General features: G+C 39.8%; 1 protein-coding gene across 1 annotated transcript in view; it reads right to left on the bottom strand.

Annotated features, from left to right (window-relative positions):
• The window catches only part of dock5 (dedicator of cytokinesis 5), a 118320-nt gene that overhangs the window by 44240 nt on the left and 53658 nt on the right, over positions 1-20422 (bottom strand). The window contains exons 12-26 of the mRNA XM_041787258.1: positions 19870-20012; positions 19582-19707; positions 19321-19445; positions 12108-12206; positions 11792-11864; positions 11597-11700; positions 11174-11354; positions 10776-10873; positions 10584-10673; positions 5455-5555; positions 5187-5321; positions 4981-5092; positions 1428-1498; positions 1078-1184; positions 766-902 (exon numbers count right to left, since the gene is read on the bottom strand). Of these exons, the coding sequence (XP_041643192.1) occupies positions 766-902; positions 1078-1184; positions 1428-1498; positions 4981-5092; positions 5187-5321; positions 5455-5555; positions 10584-10673; positions 10776-10873; positions 11174-11354; positions 11597-11700; positions 11792-11864; positions 12108-12206; positions 19321-19445; positions 19582-19707; positions 19870-20012 (1702 nt within the window). The remainder of the gene's footprint in view (positions 1-765; positions 903-1077; positions 1185-1427; positions 1499-4980; positions 5093-5186; positions 5322-5454; positions 5556-10583; positions 10674-10775; positions 10874-11173; positions 11355-11596; positions 11701-11791; positions 11865-12107; positions 12207-19320; positions 19446-19581; positions 19708-19869; positions 20013-20422) is intronic.

The following is a 20422-nucleotide window of genomic DNA, read 5'->3' as shown; positions in this document are numbered from 1 at the left end:
AGTACTTAATCAAACGCAAGAGGTAATTAAAAGATTGCTATCTTTAGTTAGTATTTTGATTTAGAGCCCCCTTGTGGCAGAATTTACATATTTTGTGTTTATACAACAAAAAATATATCAAACCTGGAGAAAAAAGTAGAAGTGAGGTCTGTGGATCTTACATGTAGCTTCCATTTTTCAGTTTTTCACAAAAGCATTGGAAATGAAATTCCTGACACCTCCACTGTGTTTGTGTTGGTGGAAGAAATCTCAGACACAGATCTCTCAAAACCTCAGCAAATAAAGCCCAGACTGTCTGCGTGACCAGATGTTCCAACTCTATCCATTCATTCTATACCACTAGTCTGGGTTCAGGTCACAGTGGCAGCATGCTAATCAGGGAAGCTCAAGTCCTCCTCTCTTTAGCTCTCCAGCTCCTCCAGGGGGACAACGAGATGCTAACAGGCCAGATGGGATATGTAATCCCTCCAGCGCGCTCGAGGTCCGCTCCGGGGCTTTCTTCCAGTTGGATATGCCCAGGAAACCTCTCAAGAAAGGACCAAATCACCTCAACTGGCTCTTTTCAATGCAAAACAGCAGCGGCTTTACTCTGAGGTCTTATGGATGTCTGAGCTTTTCACTCCTCAATTTGAGGTTAAAAAGGTCATTTCAGCTGCTAATTTCCTCAGTCTCATTCTGACAAGATTTTCTTTTCTATAATTTATGTGCACCAACCCCTTGAACTTTTCATCTCCATGCTTTTTAAGGTGACTTTAGCTTTCTCACCACATCCTTGCGGTCCAGGTTGTCCAACACGGTGCTGAGCAGCTGAGCGCAGGCCTCATGGTCAGGTTTACTCGAGTGGTCATCCAGCTGCCCACTCAGCTGGTCGGTAACAAGCGGCAGGAGCACATCCCGACAATCTGTGGGAGCACAGCAGAGGTAAAATGTGATTATTGCATCACACAGTGCATTTCTTTTAATGGCGGTGGCCTGAGAAACTCATATGTTGGTGTAATGCACAGCTGGGCTTTTTTTCCTTTCTTCATCTTGTGTGAAAAGTCATTATGGGTTTTTCTGAGCCTCTAGCACTCTTACCTGGCTGCTTGAAAAGGTCACTCTCCACCATTTTACACATGCAGCCCAGCTTCTGACGCACGAGCTGAGAGTCAGGAATGCTCTCGATGAACTTTGCTAAGAGGACGCTGAAAAGAGAAGAAAAGAGACAGAAAAGGCCCCAAAGAGCAGCTGTGACAATACTAATGCTATTCACATTTCACATCTATTAATTATTGTCACTGGGGGTTAATGAGCAGAACACATGACAAGCTGATTTTACAGCTGCTAGAACTGAAAATAACGTCCTGTTCACACAGAAGTAAATATTATAATTTGCACTGAGACGGGCAATTATCTTTTCCTGCTGCACAAACCCTCAGGAGAGTTACCTGAGCTCCACCGGATCAAACACAGTCTGGATGTCATTAATGATGCTGGGGAGGTATTTCAATATCGCTCCCTGAAAAAAAGCAAAGAATCAGGTCTCATCAGACTCAAGCTTAAAGTGCTTTTTTTGTTCTCTGGTGAAACAAGCTTTTAACCAGAGCTTTTTCTCACCTTACTGACAATACCCAACAGGAAGCCAGCATTTATTTAGCAGTTAATTTGTTCAGATTTCCAGTAAATTGTCCCAGACAGAGTAACACATTTTAACAGCTGGACTTCTGCAGTGATCTTTCATGCTGTATTAAATGCAGAGGCTGTTAATGAAAACACATTTCTATCTGATCTGTCTGACTGCATTTGAGTTTTTCGAAAACTTGAGCCATGTACTAAATAAGGTTGTCAAAAGACCAGAATTTTACACTTTAATATCACACAGTGGCTGTAAAAGTCTACACGACCCTGTTAAAATCCCACATTTTTGTGATGTAAAAAACAGTCAATGGACTCGAGCTTGTTTAGAGCTTCTCTTTCCATCTGACTACTTAAAGCGTTTTTACACTGCAGGTCACACCAACCCATTCACACACTAATGGCAGAACGATGGAGAATTCGCAATCAGTATTAGCTAATCCCATTCATACGCATCTATATGCCACCAACGAAGCAGCGAGAGCAAACTGGGTTTACAGGGTTCCTACATGCTTTAAAAAATAAAATAAAAAACTTTTTAAAGACCTGAACTGAGAAAAATTAATACCTCTTAAGCTGTCAATAAGACAGACATGAGATTTCTCAGAATGCCAGACCAGGACTGAATTTTCTGACTTAATGGACTGTTTATGAAATGTCATATGGAGCAGGTCAAAATAAATTTTGGGGTCGTAAGTGCTCTAGCCCAATCTATTGATTTCTGGCACATCTAATGGCTATATTCTATCAATATACAGCATACAGATATTTATCATACCACCTTTTTAGTGCTGAGCTGATTCTAAACAGTTTAACTATAGAAAAGCAGAATGCATTTACATTATGTATTCAGTTTACATTTCAGATTACATTTTCCCACATGATTTTGGGAGGCATCATGTATATTTCTGCAACTTTTAGCTGGACTGAATGGATATCTTCATAGGAAAAGGCTTCCATCTTGCTACCCAACCCCACAGCCAGACATATAATGAACATGGGAATCCTCTAGCTTTGCAAGTTTCAAGGGTCATCTGAAAGCATGGCTCAGGACAAACCAAATGGTTCTCTTATACAGACATACTTACACAGACCACTATGCAGGCATCTTTTGTGCAATATTACATACATAGATGCACTTATGCATGCTACCCCTGTGCAATAATACATGCATAGGCATGTCTGTATATGTAAATTCTGTGCAACAGGGTTATGTGCAAACATATCAGCACTTTGAATAAACAGGCCAAGGCAAATGTGCAATTTCCTCAAGCACATTTCTAATCATGTGCATTACATCAGCACTAAAGCACTTTATCACCTTAGGCACTTCAACTGCAATGGCCACTTTATTCCTGCTCAGTCTTTACCAAAGTCATATAGCCACTTTCTGTATTATTATATAACATTGCACTGTTTATACTGTTTTGTCTGATTTTTTGTATTTAAATTATGTACATGTTTGATGTATATTTTTATATGTATACCATCAACACAACTACAGATGAAAATCAGCCAATGGCTGCAATCTGGCACATTTACATGCCCATGATCATTGCTTTGCACTGTTCCCTATAATAAATAAACCAATGACAAAATGAACACAGATCCCATGAAGCATGTTGGTTGCAGCATCATGCTTTTGGGCTGAATTCTTCTGGTGGAACTGGAGTTTTAGTTAAGGTATAAAGGTTTAAATACTAGGGCTGGGCAATTAATCACAAATGAGATTAAATCATAATGTGGCCTGTTGCAATTTTTCAATTCACAGAAGGTTCAATATTTCTTTTACCTGAAATTTGTGTCAAAATACCAGTTTAAAACTTTTTTCTGCAGCAGAGACGTAATGCATTACACATTATACAATCATTCTAGAGGCATATTTTTGGAGTGGTGTACAAAAAAAATCACATTTTCTTAATTTTTGTGTTTTTCTTGTTAAATATAAGAATTACATAAAATCGTCATTATCATATCATGTCATCATTCCTTTTAATACTACAGTTCACATCCAATTTGCAAAATGAGTCAAAATCACCACAATTAGATATATTTTTTTAAATTGTTAAGCCCTAGTTTAATCTTATATTGTGTTGGCTTTAGTTTAGAACATTGGTTCCCAACCTGGGGTCCGGGACCCCCCATGGGGGGCACCAAAGATCCCTGGGGGGTGCGAGGCTTTGTCTGCTCCAAGGCTTCAAATATTGAATAAAACCATGATGAAGGAGTTATTAAGTAGTTTATGCAAAGGTCTTTTGATAACAAAAGCATGCATAGGCCTTATGTAGGGTTTTATTAATGAAACCATTAAAATCTACGTTGATTTTTGGCAGCAGTGTGTCACTTTTTCTTCTCTCTTGGGACCTGGGGGGGGCTCCGCTATTCTTAGGTACATGTAGTAGGGGCTCCAAGGAAAAGTGCTTAGGAAACTCTGGTTTAGAATGAATTATTGTTGGTTTTTGTTGCTTAAGAAATAGTTGTGTATTGAATCACAATCGCAATTAGATTATTTTCCCAAATTGTTCAGCCCTAATAAATACCAGTCAGTTTTGTAACAAAATGTTCAAGCATCTGCTAGAAAGCTGAAGATGAAAAAGAGAGAAGCTTCACCAGAAGAAGATAAAAGTTTTGGATTGGCCCAGCCAGAGCTCAGACCTGAATCCTGCTAAAACCTCTAGGTTGACCTGAAGAGGACCAAGCACAGTAAAAGTCCCTATAATGTGACAGACTTTTGGCCCTTTTGTATGGAAGAGTTGGCCAATTTTGCCATGTTGAGATAGGTTTCACTGATTGACTTCTACTCAAAGAGGATAAAAGTTGTACAAAATTTCAAACCTGCTGTAATGAAGTATTAGTTTAAAGGTGTACATATTTATGCTGCCAGGACTCGTCATATGTTTTATTATTAATTACTTAATCCTTTAGTGTTCATTAGATTACTAATCTCATTAGATCTGTACGTGTTAAAGGTTAGAATAAAGAAAAAACTGTTCTGAAATGGTATACCTTGGTATTACTCTTTTTATATCACAAAATGTTGCATTTTAATCAGAAGAAGATAAAGGTTTTTGACTGGCCCTGCCAGTTTTCACCTTTTTACAGTCATTGTCCTTGCAAAATTCAAACAATACTGATACCTGCAACAAGAACAGAAGTCCTAAGTGAACTACAATGGTTAGTTTATTGTTTTTTAACTCTCAGTAATTGCATGTCAACTCACAGATACTGTCTCAATTGCACAAATACAACAACAATTATTTATTTTCTTTATTTGCAAGAGTATGCCTGCAATTTGTGATGGATTCATTCTTTTAGTGCGAACGAATCTTATGAAATAGCTTCATGAACCGTTCTTGTACAGCTTACCTTTATCTTCACCCCCTCATCCAGCGGTCTGTCCATGAGCGTGTTGAAAGACAAGAAAAGGGTACGAATGGAGTTGAAAAAAGCATCCCCATCCTCGCTGTTTCCATAGAATCTAAAATCAAAGGCCACAAAAGACATCACAAGCATTCATCCTCAGAGTTTAAGAGGGAAAAAATTGCATTCACATGTGACAGCAGCTCTTGTACCTGAGATAGAGAACTCGAGACTGCACAATAAACCTGAACAGGTATTTGAGAGCTTTGAGTGCAGCATAGAGCCTCTCAGTCAGGACAGGCTCCTCGGCGTGGCCCACGTAGTAGTTGAGGACCCTGGTTAGCTTCCTGAGAAGTAAATGAATCAGACATCAAGGACTGATGGTAATTTGGACGTGGGTAGAGAAGAAGAAGCGCTAAAAATAGAGCGTGCAAAGGGGCGTAAGCCATCAAAGTAGGTAAAAACAGAATGGAGACTCACATGTAAGCCAAAGTGGCACTGAAGTGTTTGTTGATGTATGTTTCCAGGACTGGGTTGAAGTGCTGGAATTTGATGTCGCCAATCAGTGTGATTATAAATACCTGGTTAAAAAAAGAGAAAAGATCAAAAACTTAGGAACATAAATAGACCTCTTCTGAGTGGTTCCAGACTTGTGAATTTTTAATGCCTTAACATTATTACAGCTTACGTACCCAGCACTTGAGGCTGAGGTTGAGCTACAGACACTCAATGTTACGTTCAGAGCAGGAAAGTAGAGTATTACCAGAGAAAGTTGTTTGCTTTAAGCTCAGAGGATAAGGATCATGAAATGAAATTGAATGTGAAGCATCAGCTTGAAAATTTTGAAGCAGATTTGTATTTGTCTGGCCGGAGTTAAACAGTGGAATTATAGAATGATTAAAAGGCTGTAGAAATATATGCAGTTCAGGAAATGTATAGGGAAAAATTATAAGACTACAACTCCAATCACAATCATTCAACCCCCATTGCAAATCAGGTACATTTGAAAATGCACAGTCTTTCTGCTTTTTTAATATACAAATCAAACAAAAGGAACTGAAAATGCTCAACACAATTAATGCTTCAAGTGGTTTCCTCAAATTTAACTGCAAAATACCACTTAAAATGACTTCTCCAGTCTCAAAAGATTCAACCCCTTCATGGCAAGCATCTTTAGCACTTGTGCTTCTATGACCTGCTGCAAACGAGATAGCCAGAGCATATCCAGACACCAGCTTCTGGCAGCGATCCTGAGAATCTTAGCCTATTCCTCATGAGCAATGGCCTCCAGTTCAGTCGTATTCTTGGGTCAGCACGCTGCAACCTCCTTCTTCAAATTCCACCCAAGATTTTTTACGGTGTTCAAGTCAGGCGACTGTGATGGCCCTTGTAGAATATTCCAGGACTTCTTCTGCGACCAAGCCTTGGTGGAGTTTGAGGTATGCTTGGGATTATTGTCCTGTTGGAAGGTCCAATGATGCCCAAGCTTCAGTTTCCTCTGTGCCGTCTGTGTCAGGACACCAAGCCACCACCATGCTTAACTGTGGGCAAAGTGTTCTTTTCAGTGTGTGCTTCATTCTTCTTCCCCCAGACATACCGCTGATCCACTGTGCCAAAAAGTTCCAGTTTTGTGTCACTGCTCCACAGAACAGAATCCCTGAACCTCTGTGACATATGTCTATGACTCTGAGCATACTGGAGCTGACTTTTCTTGTGCTTATGGGTCAGTAGTGGTGTACATCTTTGAGTTCTGTCATGGAAACTGTCTACGTTCAGTGCACGCCTTGATGTACTCACTGAAACTTCAGTCCGTGTAACCACCAAGTTTTTCTGGAGGTCTTTTGCAGTCACTCAAGGGTTTTTCCACAACCTGTCCTCTCAGATATCTGGTGTTAGCCACTGATAACTTCCTTCTTTTGCCCCATCCAGGTAGTGGAACCACTGTTCCTGTAACTCTAAACTTGTGAACTATGCTTCCAACAGTGTCTCTAGGAACGTTCAGTGCCTTTGCTACATTTTTTATCCTGCTCCTTTTCTGTGAAGTGCAATGATCTCTTTTCTTAACTTTTTCTACCATTCTTTTGCCTTTGCCATATTTCTAACAAGCAGTAAATGTGACTGTTCAGGGATCCTGTTCATGGGTTGAATCATTTTGAGACTGGAGAAGTCATTATAAGTTGCATTTTTAGTTGGATTTGGGGAAACCATTTGAAGCATTTATTGAGTCGAGCTATTTCAATTCCTTTTGTTTGATTTGTTCACTGCAAACAGTTGAAAGTCTGTAAATGTTAACAACTGATCTGCAACTGGGGCGAATAATCTTGATTGCAACTGTGTATAATACTGGCAGGTATTGTGATATTTTAATAACAGAGTGGTTTTGTCTAATACTCTGAATCCACTTTTTGCTTCTGTAATATTTGGTTGCTATGTTATTACAATTTGACAAACCATCTATTCTATTGTTGACACATTATTCCTGATTTATCCTGACATGAAACATGCAAAAAAATTTCATAAAATTCTAATATTCATATGAACACCACCAAAAGTGATGGCATGGTAGTGATCTTAAATATCACGGATATCAGTGTTGTAAAAGTATTGTTATAATTTGCCAAAAAATATTCAAAAGGACTGATACAAAAAAAATAAATATATTAATTAAATTAGCTGCATATGGCACAATGCACTTTTTGTAAAAAACATTATAATAAGGGCTGTCCAGATTAATTGTACTAACTGGAATTAACCAAGATCAACAATTAGTTGAAAAAGTTCGTTTTTCTGAGGTTAAAGTCATGCCATAAACTTTGATCTATGTATAAAGCAGGTCTGTATCCCAACAGGAAGTCCAACCCCCCATTTTAAGATGATAAAAAAAAATCCAAAATGACACAAAAACACCTTGAACCTTGAAGCAGATGGGCTACAAGAGCAGAAGACAAAACCAGGTGCCACACCTTTCATCTAAGAACAGGAAACAGAGGCCACAATCCACAGGCTCACCACAATTGGACAATAGAAAATTAGAAAAACATTTACTGGTCTGATGAGTCTCATTTTCTGCTGTGACATTCGAATGGTCCAAATGTGGTGTAAACCACAAGACCACAGACCACCAGCAACCATGGTACATTCAGAATCACCCTTCTTCCCTATTTTAAAGCTTGGCTGCTTCATTCCTCCTCTAAATTCAATAACCTTCTCAGGATTTCAGAGGAAATGATTGAAAGGTGTTTATCTGAACACTGTGTTCCCTCTCCTCACAGGACACAAAGGCTGTATTTTGCTACTAACACTCACAGATCATCATCACACTGCTGATGCTTCACAAAAAGTCATAAACTCACAAGTCAAAAACTTCACGCTGCCTGACCATGAACAGAATATTTCTAAGTGATTTGAGCAATCTGCAGCCAAAGGTGTGTTTAAAATCCTCTCCTGTAGTGTTACGGGGTTGCAGGTGGCTGTTAACATGAAAAGTGAAGTGAATAGTTGTGTAATGAATGATGAAAAAAAGGGCTGGTGACAGAAACTTTGCTTAGTTTCGCACTTTAGCACACCTGGCCAGTCACAGTGCAGAGAGGGTGTTAAGGTGGCGTGTCTGTTTTGGAAAGTTACACAAAGTCTAGGAATGTGCACCCCAAATGAGGCCATAGGAGAGGTGTATGGAGAGAGGTTTATGTTATTCCAAACTACAAAACATATATGAAGTGCTTCCAAAAGTGTGGGCGTGGCTGGTGGGCCCAAGAGGTACTGTATGTGGGCCGCAAGAGGTCATTTACAATCAATAAAAACCATAGACATATGTTTAAAAGTTAAAATCACATCTAAAATGATTAATTCATCACGTTTTTATTTTTTTCAAAAGGAAATAGAGCTAACAAAACTTAAAAGATTTAACTCACAAGTCACCTTTTCATCACTTATTTGTCTGACACATTACGATGTAATATGATGTAAGGCCATGATACAATACGATACAATGCAATGCCTTTCAAACAGGCATGTGGAAAGAATTTCCAAGTAAAAGCTTACCCCAAAGGTGATGGTTTAGTTTAATGGTTTAATCTCTACTGATGTGATTTAATATTTGATCAACTGGTAGATATATTGAGCCACATGGATCCTTACACCCCTGATAGATTGTATAAAGTATTGGATGTAGTCTGACTGATGCCACCCATTGGTTCATTGAAGTAATCTGTGGCGGTTGCCAAAATAAAAATGCTGTCTCAAACCAATGTTCAGTCAGCAAGTAGTAAAACAGTGGAGCTGACATGGGTCATAAGCCTCCTGACAAACAGCTTGTGCTGACTTACAGTCATATCAGCTGTGCTTCTCCACATGCAAATCTCCCATCCTTCTTAAAAACAAAACGGCTGAGTTACCCCCCTATAGTTGGTAGTGTATATAGCCTTGATTCCATCAGGGGGTCCGGTTTGATTCAGTTCGGTTTGGTATGGTTTGGTACACCAAACCCAAAAGTAGTTTGCGTTTTCACAGACACCCATGCCCTGACTTGGTGGGCGGGCTGTAAAGGCTACGCATGTGACTCTGAAAGTGATTTTTTTTTTTAAATAACTACATCTTAATTGTGTTAACCACTGTCAGTACAGCTCATCAGCTGATGGAATACGTGTACAGAAACTTTTAGAGTTGTAACGGTACGTTAATATGCAAATATATTTAGTCTATATCAGTTTATACGATAAAATATGAACATTTAGAGCTGTACTGTGAGAATTCGCCACATTAAAAATAAAGCAAAAATTCAGCTGGTGTTAAAATCAAACTAGATTATGTCAGAAATCCTGGATGCACTGATCTCGTTTTTAAATAGGCTGTAGCCCGAAGTTTTACGAGCACGTTCAACAACCACAGAGCAATGTTCACAGGTTACCTAACACAAGAAGTAGTAGATGAATAACTAGTTACAGTACATAGAATCAACTGTTCTTAGGCTTTATATTTACAAAACTTCAGCATTAATTTAGTTTCACGTCCATCACGGAGAGACCAGGCTGATGTGAGCCTTCAGGTCCAGATAAACATCACAAAACTTAAACTGTTGCCAGATACCAAAATCCACAGACTAGGAAACAGTTTTGATCTTCGTTGAGTCCAAATATCCCTGATAAATGCAGACATTAGTTCGTTTTTCTCCTGTTTTTGCCGCCCCTCACAGAGACTTCCATATTTTGCAGCCTGGAGCTGAGCAGCTGTGTTAAGCACTGTGGCGTCAGTGCAACCCCCTATTGTTGTGTGTGTAGCTCCACCTTTTTGGTACGGATAGGTAAAATTGTTACCCCAACGGAAGGGTGCCAAAAACTGGGATGGTGCAGGATGGTTTTTTGGGACTCTTTCCAACTTTTGCTCAACGGAAATGCAAAAAATGCATGCCATTCCGCACCAAACTGAGCCGAACTGCTTGGTGGAAACGACCTATATGACTACCAGTGCTTCTGCAGTGGACTACTGAGAGACTACAGCCTTTTTGCACTTCCACACTGGTGTCACAAATCAACACTGGAGGTTTCTGTTTGTGCAAAACTATTGCCAGTAAAGCATGACAAAAAATGTTGGATAAATTAATAATAACTTACCAAGGCATTGAAGACCAGGGTATCATATGTTTCCTTTTCTGAGGTTTCCATCATGATGCTGAACAAGGCATCAAGAGTGTCCTGGAGAAACTGTGCACCAAAGAGAAAAAACTCATAATAAGGGTATTATCAAACATTAAAAATGACATGTTATATAATTATAGCACCATTAGGTAACTTAAAGGATCTTACTTTGACAATCTCCCCTCCCTCCACCTCCATCAGTCTCTGCAGATTCTGGTCTAGGGCTTCTGGGTTGGACCTCCAGTTCAACAGTCCGAGTAAATCCACTGAAGAAAGAACATTAAATCATAAGATTTTATTCAGCAGAAGCCAAACATCCTCTGTTACAACATCAGGAGAGGTAACCGTGTTATAAGCCTGAAATTTCAATGCGAACCTCATTAGATCCACATCAATCAACATCAGTGCATCAGCAAAATATTAGCAAAACAGATTTCAAGGCAATCTGGGGGGAGGAAATGACGGTGGCCCTGCTGTAACTTTTTTCAAAGAGGAATACAGACAGGACATCTTTTCATCATCACAGACGCTCAGATTTGGGAAATAGAAATGTCTCCCTGCTGTACCGTTCTGAGTGAGTTTAGTGGAGCAGGTGAGCGTAGCGATCTGAAAGCTGTCTTTAGTCACAGGAATCACTCCTGAATGGTGGAACTGCTTCCCTGTTTGCTTCTCCATTTCTTCAACTTCAGCCCAGGTCGCTGGCAAGTCGAGATAAACCTTTGCATCCTCTGCCTTTTTCACGTCAACCTGAGAAATTCACAAAACCAGGGAACGCATCATGAACTATATTGATCGACAGAGAACTAATTTCATATTTATTGATTGAGGAGAGATTCATGAATAATCCATCTACCTGCTGTCAGCTACTCAAGACACCTGTTTAGGTGTAATTAGATATAAAACTATCTCCTGCTCATTTCAGAGATAAGTGTGGTTCAATTGAATCACACACAAAATAGAAATACAAAGCCACAATCTTGGAACAGTACCTTGTATACGATGAGTTCATGCCTGCCGTCTTTCAGCGTGGTTCCGTCTCCTCTCATGAGCCGCACAAAGGCCATACCGAAGGGCTTTTCTGATTTGTCCCGAGCTGAAGGATACAAAGAACCATTATCTGCATTTAACATGGTGGCAGGATTACTCACCGGTGTTTGTCATACAAATAAGGCACAGTCACTCACAGTCCTGGGAAGATCTGTGTCGGAACATCACCTTCAGATGACAGCGGCTGACGTCCTCAATGGGGATTGTCACCTTGCATGGAGAAGGGAAAATTCAGGGGTATTAAGGAGGCTGTGAATATATGATTAAATGTACAGAGGGAATGCTATCTAGGAGATTTGTATGAATAGAACATCCTGGGACAATATTTTACTTTGCAGATTAAGTCATTGCATTCAGCCTAAGTAAATCCATTTGATGTAGTAATAAAAGAGCATGGCATGCACTGCTTTTGGAGTGCAGAGCTACACATGTGGTCCTTGACATTAGGCTTACCTTGACTGTTTCATTCCAACATGGCTGCTTCACCTGGTAGTAGATGACAGACTTGTACTCTGTGATGCCATCATATCCAGCCCCAGGAAATATAGCTTTCTACAGAAACAAAAGGAAGAGAATTATTTTATATTGTGCATAGGAGATCGATGCGTTTGCCCTTCATGTCTACAAAAGATACTTAAGTTACAAAAGGAACACATCTATGTTCCCACTCTCTTTGTCTGAGATAGAATCCTCTTCAAGGCTTGAGCTATACATGCTGTTTCCCCTCACTTGTGCGGATGGTCTGCCTGTATCATGAATGTTGTTGTGAATAATACTTGATGCATGTTACTGGAGGTAACGGTAAAGCTCAGCGAGCTCAGGATGTATACAACTATCTGATGTAAAGGATGTAAACTACAAACATGGGGACACTTATGGAGGTTAATATAATGCTATTTCTGAGGTAAGATTTGACACAATGTAAACATCAGTAATCAGTAGTGTCATAAGACCAGCAAAGGCTGATGACTGGTGCTCAGAACACATTGTCTGCACATTGTTACACCACCATTTTTAGCCAAGCACAGATGTGACACTCCTGGAGTACTAGTTTCACTAGTGAGCATGTTAACTAGGCCTGTGCTTAAAAAATCAATATGGCAATATATCCTCACGTGTACCTTGTCGGTGTGTATCAATACAGATGTTAAAGAATCAATATGGCCATAAATGTTGTGACAGCAGGTTTAAAACACACATCTCCTATGGGCCAGTTAATCAGTTATGAAGCTGCATAGGGATGACTTTTGAAATCTGGTAGCAACATGGTACAAACACATGCAATACCTACCAGACCGAATTATAGCACCGGTATTTCTGCAAATCATTTAAAATACCCAGACAGCTTTTATTTTCCCACTAATTTTCAGCCCACTTTTTTTTCTCTTAAAGTATCAATTCAGGCACTGTTCAGGCACCAGCCCCATATAAAAAAGTATCCATTTAGCACCGGTATCAGAAAAAAACCAAATGATACCCAACCCTAATGCTGCAACGGGTCACTCACACCAAAACATGTCAGTACCCACATGGGTAACACGTATCATAAGAGTATCTACTGCCAATCAGACTAAAAGCAAAGATTTCAGGTTTCTTCAAACACCAGAAAGTCAGGAGTTGGACACAAATCATGCAAGTTATGCAATAAACAAGGTAAAACACTGCACAAACACCAATCTACATTGATACATGAACAAGGCTAATTAGCAGTTAGCAACAACAGCTAGGCCAACCGGGCTAGTCTGTGTCATCCCAACCCGTGTTGAATGATGCCATCAAGTTAAAATTTCCCTCAACTTCTTAACAGGATAAGGAGAGCATAAGCAGCACTTTATGCTTTATTTGTAAGGACTTGAGCCATCTGCTTCAGGCAGTGTGAGAAATGCTGTATAATCCTCACTCAGTTTATTAAAGTGTGGTACCGTTTTGTGCAGATGTAAAGTAAAAAGTCATTCTTACTAATGCAAGTGGGCTTAACCCTTTATGACCTACCGCACAAGGCAAAAATAAAAATAAAATGAAATTGTGCTCAATTTGCAAAAAGACACTAGTTTATAAAAAATAAACTATTTACAGTAATGAAATCATATCTCATAGTGTGCCAGATACTTTCGAGCATACACGTGTTTGCAGAAGACCATGTTGAAACAATAACAAGCGCAACTTGTGACCTGCAAGAAAACAACACGATAGGTTTGTGCAGACAAACGTAAACATTCATAATCACGTATATGTAAAGTAGAAGTGCTGTGAAAGCTAGTGGTCCTGATTATGTAATAGTACATGTTTTTGATATGTGCACTTTTTACTATATTTCTGCAAAAGAAGGTAGGATATTTCTGGAAGGAAACAGTACTCTGGGACACATTGAATGTGTGATATGTAGTGTTACTCCTCTGCTTTTATATTCAAAAGGAATTATTGCTCTATCTCATTTGGTTGCAATTCTATCCGCGGTTAAAGAGAGAGATATGCAATTGGAGGGCCGGCACTCCCACAGGTTTTAAAGGCCAACAGTAAAATGAAACCAGAAAATTATATGACAGTGTGACAACAGCGAGAGACAACAGAGGGCCATTATAAGTTGAAAAAGTTAAATTAAAAACTCACTTCAATGCATTTGTTAATAGCTAAGTGATTATAAGTATACTATTTTAATTTACTTTTAAGTGCTTTAAAGTGTAAGAGCTGTAAAACAAAACCTCTTCTGTTATCCTCTACAATAGACAAACAGCTGCTGTGAATTCAGTGTAGGACATGTTTATTGTGACATGATTAGTATCCTAAATCAACCTGTATTATAATATGTATCATATCATAGCCTATGCATCATGATAAGTACTGTATTTTGAGGCTGTGGGAAGTACACAGCCCTAATGTTTACATGTGACCTTTTGCTAACTGTGCTTGTAAATTAACCTTGCAATGCAGATGGATACGCCCATTTCCGTGTTTCTCACTGGCGAATCCATCTTGCAAAGCTCCCGTCTGAACCATTTGGGCCCAGTTAGAAAGTGACAGGACCAATCAGCAACAAGGGGCAGTACTTTCGAGCGTGGCGGAGTCGTGACTTAAGCAAGCAGCAACAAGAGGCCAGAGCAATTATGGCGGAAGACATTAGCGTGGATGCTGCTAAAGCGCCAGTTTATCAGAACCTGATGACATTTCTTCGTTAAAAGAAGAACAAAGAACAGCATTGAGTTGTTTTCTTTTCAAAAACAAAAGCCGTGTACTGACATGTCTACAGTCACCATGGTTCGCAGAGTTTAATCCTTCGGTAAGGGCGCAGCTCGGTCGCGGCTACGATGTCGCGTGTTTTGTTGCTCTGATTGGCCCATAAAGATGTGACAGACAGAACGTTCATCCAATCACACTTCGAGTTTTTTTTCCAGAGCCTCTGCCCTTTCCCAAATGCTGTGAATGAGAGGTTCCCCAGATGGATGTGTTTTACACATCCATCTGGCATGTCAGATTACTTGTAAATGGGGTCATTTAAAAAAAAAAAAAAAAAAAGAGCCCTAGCAGATACCCCTATGCTTAGTTCTTTTATAATCAGATATAAATTCAATGAATACCTATCCTAAATTTGTTTTATTCATCCTTGAATTGGGAGATTTTTTCCATGAGAACCACGAATGTCAGCATGACAGAAAAGCTAGAAAATATCTGAAGATTCTGTGGTGTGATTGGTAGAAATCACTCTTCTTTAATGGTGAAGTCGCTTGTTCTGTACATTACTTTGGATTACAGGGGTAGTTGAATGTCTGGGGGTCAAATTGGTGAGTAAACTGGTTTTCTACCTCTAAAATCTAATCAGTTAAAGTTCGAGTGGACTGGTACAAAGTTTGAAGAGAATCTCTTCAAAGTGTTCTTGAGAAAACACATTTAAAAAAATGATCCAGTGAGACGGACTCACTACCCAAAAACATAATGCCTCTGGCCTTGGCCATCGCTGGTGCGGAGGCGTAACAAAGTCAAGAAAATATGATGAGTCATATCTCGCCTTCGGCTTCACCTGTACAATAGTGGGTAATGCAGAGAGCCGCACTCCTTCCTTCTGCCACCTGCTACCTGTGTGAGAGGTTTAACTGCAGTCGACTCAATCTAGACAAAACACTGATCAAAGCTGGACACTGAAAATGAACTAAGAGTGACAGTCTCACAGCTGCACCGCTGACTGGAGAATAACTGCAGCTCTAAAAAGCTCAGACTAGTCACTGAGATATTGCAGGACTGGATGTAAAATCCTAGAGGAGATTTTTAGATACATTTTTATTTTTAGGGAGCTGTTGTTCATCAGAGAGATTTAAAAAAACATCTGTTTAAAGCTTTGATTGTTGTTACTTCTTAAAAATGTGGGAGTTTCATGCTGCAGTATCATTTTAATTGCTTCCTCTGTTTTGTTCAGCCTGTTGTCACATGAGTTACTACTTTTGCACACAGTGTTCGAGAAAATTCTGAAGGAATTTTATAGCAAAGGACAGACTGGCTGTACTTAGTGTCCAATGGTATGTGTTTATGTTTGCATGTTAACAGAAATGCCTTTTCTGTATGCCAGCTGATTGAAGTACACTTTTCTTGGTGCCTTTTAAGAATTCAATTTCTGCAGCAGCAGAGCAACAAAGCTCCACTGCCATTACTGCTTTGTACCTTTATAATGATTGTGCAATGGCATCATACTGGTCTGGATTCACATTGCCTTACAGGATGCACAGGGTGTAAATAAGCAGCATGGAGCTTCACATGCATGCACAGAACTGCTTCACCTTGCCTTCTCTGCTGTTTTGCACTGATCCCATCCTGCCCTTGTTAAGCCTTTATTACTTCCTCCAAAGCAGGCACAGCGGTGAGACGGTTTGGTCCCATCATCACGCTTCTGTGACATTTACACTGAAGAAGAGACATAACAGGGATGTAAGCACCCCTTAATATTAGTTTTCGAACTACATCCAAGATTTGCAGACACAACTGTTCACTTGTCCTCAGACATTAATGTATGCCCAATCAGGCACAACAGATTTTTACTATTCAAGCTGCATTTGATACACACATCTTCCTCTGTTCCTTTGGAATCTGAACTTCAAAGTTCACCCTTATCAATCTTTCTTAAAATGCCAGAGAAGATGGAGCCCTCTGAGCTAGGTATGACCCAGTAACAACAATGCTAGAAAGTCAATCACAAGAATTTAAACTAATTTAAAGTCTCAAGATGCTTGAGGCTACACTGAGCTAATTGTTAATGCTGGAATGCAAACAGCCTTAACCATGCAAATCTTAAGCAAAAATAACCAATATAGCATGTTAGCATGATACTGAGTGCTAAAAAACTTTACATAACAATAAACTGAAGCTCACAGGAGTTTCGTTAGTTTTATAGGCATGTTGACATTCACCAAGTTTGGCATGATTTTAAAATCAAGGGAGACTATAAGGATTAATACTGCAGTGTCCCTTTTAGCACACTTTGGTTAAGCAATGTCAGCATCTCCCTGCAAATGAAATAGGCCACCAATGCTCCTTAATTACTCGTTTCACTTAAAAACTCACAGACAGTTCAGTGGCCAAGAAAAATGTTATCTGTCCCTTATGATATCAAGTATATGAAGCTCAGCGTTAGTTCATGCAGGAAATGGTAGTCATACACCAAGCTAGGGTCAGCTGATGACCAGCTAATCCCAACTATCGCCTCCCAGCTTCAACAACCAATCACAGCCTTTTCTCTCAACACAGCAGTGATTTTAAATATGACATGCTTCTCCCTAATCCCTGCTTGTATTAATGCTGCTGCACCACAGAGCTGCTGCTGGCAAAGCTTCACCTCCTCCACCCCAGCCTCCCCTTTTATTGCATAAACGCCATGCACTACCTGGAATGTCAAAGCATGCCACTTAACTAATGCAGGAAGCATCTTTGAGCAGAGCCCTCTCAGCCAAGTAAAACTGCATATCCATTTTGCAATATAATTTTTAAATGTTTAATAAGAGTTACCCTGAATGAATAATATTTTTAGTGTTAACTTATTACCATTTCAATCATATACAAGCTCCTTTTCTGTGGTTAAGTTCATTCATAATGTTCCTAAGACCCTAAGTTTCTTATTGTCTTTCTAAATAATAATTTCACAATAAAAGCAGCTCTATATTCCGTGAGATTCTATTACTTATAGGGTCTGTTTGTGTTACGTTGAGTGTTGCATCTTAGCTAAACTTTAGCTCTGCCATCGCAACAGGTGAGATTTACTGTATGTGCTGCTGTTGTAATGAATTGCTTTTCTCCAAAGCGAACAGACAGGCAGACATTTCAAAAGTTAGCCTTCCTTCATATTAAATCCACATGACTCGATTTCTGAGGTACAGAACTGTAACTGTAAGCGGTTTTGGCGATGACCCACATGTGAGTAAACCCCTAACCCTACCATAACGCTCGTTCACAGGTAAAAGGTCACCGTGGTCACACGAGATTAAAGACGCTAAACCAAAGCATGGCAAAACAAGCTACGATAAGCAGCATAGCCTCAGTGAATGGATCTCTTAACAATAAAACCGGATCATAGACCAATTCATGCCACATTTTTACCAATCCAGGGCTCCACTGACCAAGGACCGATGCACTCATACCGGCTATCTTTACACCACTAGCATTTAATGGGCTAATGGCATTGAAACAACTGAGACACTCCAGTTTTAAACTGTTGGTGGAGACAAAAAACATAACTAACATAAAAGATTCAATCAATTAAAACATCTGTTTTCTTCGTCACAGTGTCTCTGTATTTCAGACAGCACTCTGCAGACTCCTGAGTACTTCCAGGTTTATGCGCCAACATACTCAAAACACAGAGGTCAACTAGTTTAGTAGTGTCCTGTGTGAGTTGTGCTACCTCTAAAAAAGAAAAGCTACACCTTTAAAAACAGACTAATGTTGAAATGTATTGAAAGGAGCTTTGTTTGGAAGGGGAACAGGTTTTTATTTGAGCATCTACAATAGATCCAGCTGCAGGGGGAAAATACTGTCCATCTGTACGATGCATCTGCATTGATGCATAATTGTCCCTGTCTGTATCAAGATGCATCATGGAAATTATTATTTTCAACACCACTAGGCTCAGCATACAAACATAAGTTTTTTTTTTTTTTTTCAGCCAATCCCACATGTTATCTTTGCACTGACATCACTTTCTAAGAAACCCTCTGGTGGATTTAGTGGCAAACATTCAGTAACCTGGCTGCCTTTCACAGGAGAAATGATGACACTAGAGTGAAATGCACAAGTATCTGCTTTTCAATTAAGAGCAGTTTAACTTGACAGATCTCTAAAGTTTAACAAGGACTCAAGGGTTCATGACAATGTGGCTGGAAATTGTATTTCCTAACATTGATATGTTCCCCATTTCAAACACAGAGAAACACACAAAACCTTAGGGCTTGCGAAAATAAATGCCATGAATGCCCATCCAATAAATTGTTGTTCTACATCTTAAACTGGGGAGATTTTTCATCAAGAAACACAAATGTCAACATCAGAGAAAAGCTAGAAAATATCTGGAGATTCAAATGAAATTGAAAGGAGCAAAATGCTTGGACAGATCAAATAAGTCAAATATTATGAGCAGAATACTGAATATGCAGAATTTAGCACCACTGATAAATTCACATGACTGTTTTACCTCCATTGGATTGCCCTCTTTGTCGTGCACGCTCAGTATGACCTCTACATTTTTCGGGGTCTTCTTTTTACCACGGTCGAACTCTCCCTGCAGCAAGGTTACGTAAATATCATTCCTGACGTTTCCTGGAGAAAGGACAACAGAGGATCAGGTGGATGTGCCAAGAAATTGTGCACCCTTCTCACGGCTTTGTAAGCAATTAAAATGAACATGACCATGGCATATGTAGAGCAAAGCCTAGCAACAAAGACTTCAATCCACCTGGGAGAATGATTTCTGGAAAGCCCATTTTCCTGACGATGGCCGTGCTGCGGTCCACAAAGTGGGGGTAGTCCTTCCTGACCTGGGCCAGATCCCCCGGGAGGAGCTTCAGGGTCACAAACAGCCCTGCCAGCAAACATGTAAAGAAATTCAATGAAGCAGACACCCAAAGCACACACCTCCAAGACCCCTCACACTTCATTTATTCTCCTCAAAACAAAAGGTTCAATTTAGAGTGACCCTCTGAAATCACAGGGGAACGTAGTGTCTGTGCGCACTTCACTTTACCCTGGCCTTTGTGATTGACCTCCCGCGTGGCGATCACTTTGTTGAAGACAGCGGTGAGCGGCTCATTCTCTCCGATGACTCGGGAGGGGATGAGCGGAGACATGATGAGCTGCCTCTGACGGATGTAGGTTTCCATAGCTATCCTGGGAGAGAGGCATCAGAGTGAGTCTTAGAAAAATCAGCTGCCAGCATCTGACAGGTGACAAAACAAATGGACAGAGGAGCTGCAGAGGCAGTGTGAGGCTTTGTGGATCTCCTGACAAGATGCACTATTATCCCTCCAAGCAGCCCACTTACCTCAAGTGGCTACTACAGAAAAAGTAACATGAAGGTCTGAAACTATACAAAAATTTAGAAAGTACAAGGGCACTTTTCTCGAACACCCTCCAATCTTTAATCCGTGCTCTTATAAAACTGCATAAATTGCATTCATACTGAACTGAAGGCTTTGGAAAAAGAATCTAAATGAATATACTCAGAGGGCGTGCTTACTTCATAATGAGGCTGCACTGACTGTATTTAGATGGAAGGGACAATAGCTTCCTCTTAATGA

This window comes from Cheilinus undulatus, linkage group 5, assembly GCF_018320785.1.
Source record: "Cheilinus undulatus linkage group 5, ASM1832078v1, whole genome shotgun sequence".
Taxonomy (NCBI): domain Eukaryota; kingdom Metazoa; phylum Chordata; class Actinopteri; order Labriformes; family Labridae; genus Cheilinus; species Cheilinus undulatus.
The sequence above is the reverse complement of the archived record's forward strand: the minus strand, read 5'-3'. Positions and strand labels throughout refer to the sequence as shown.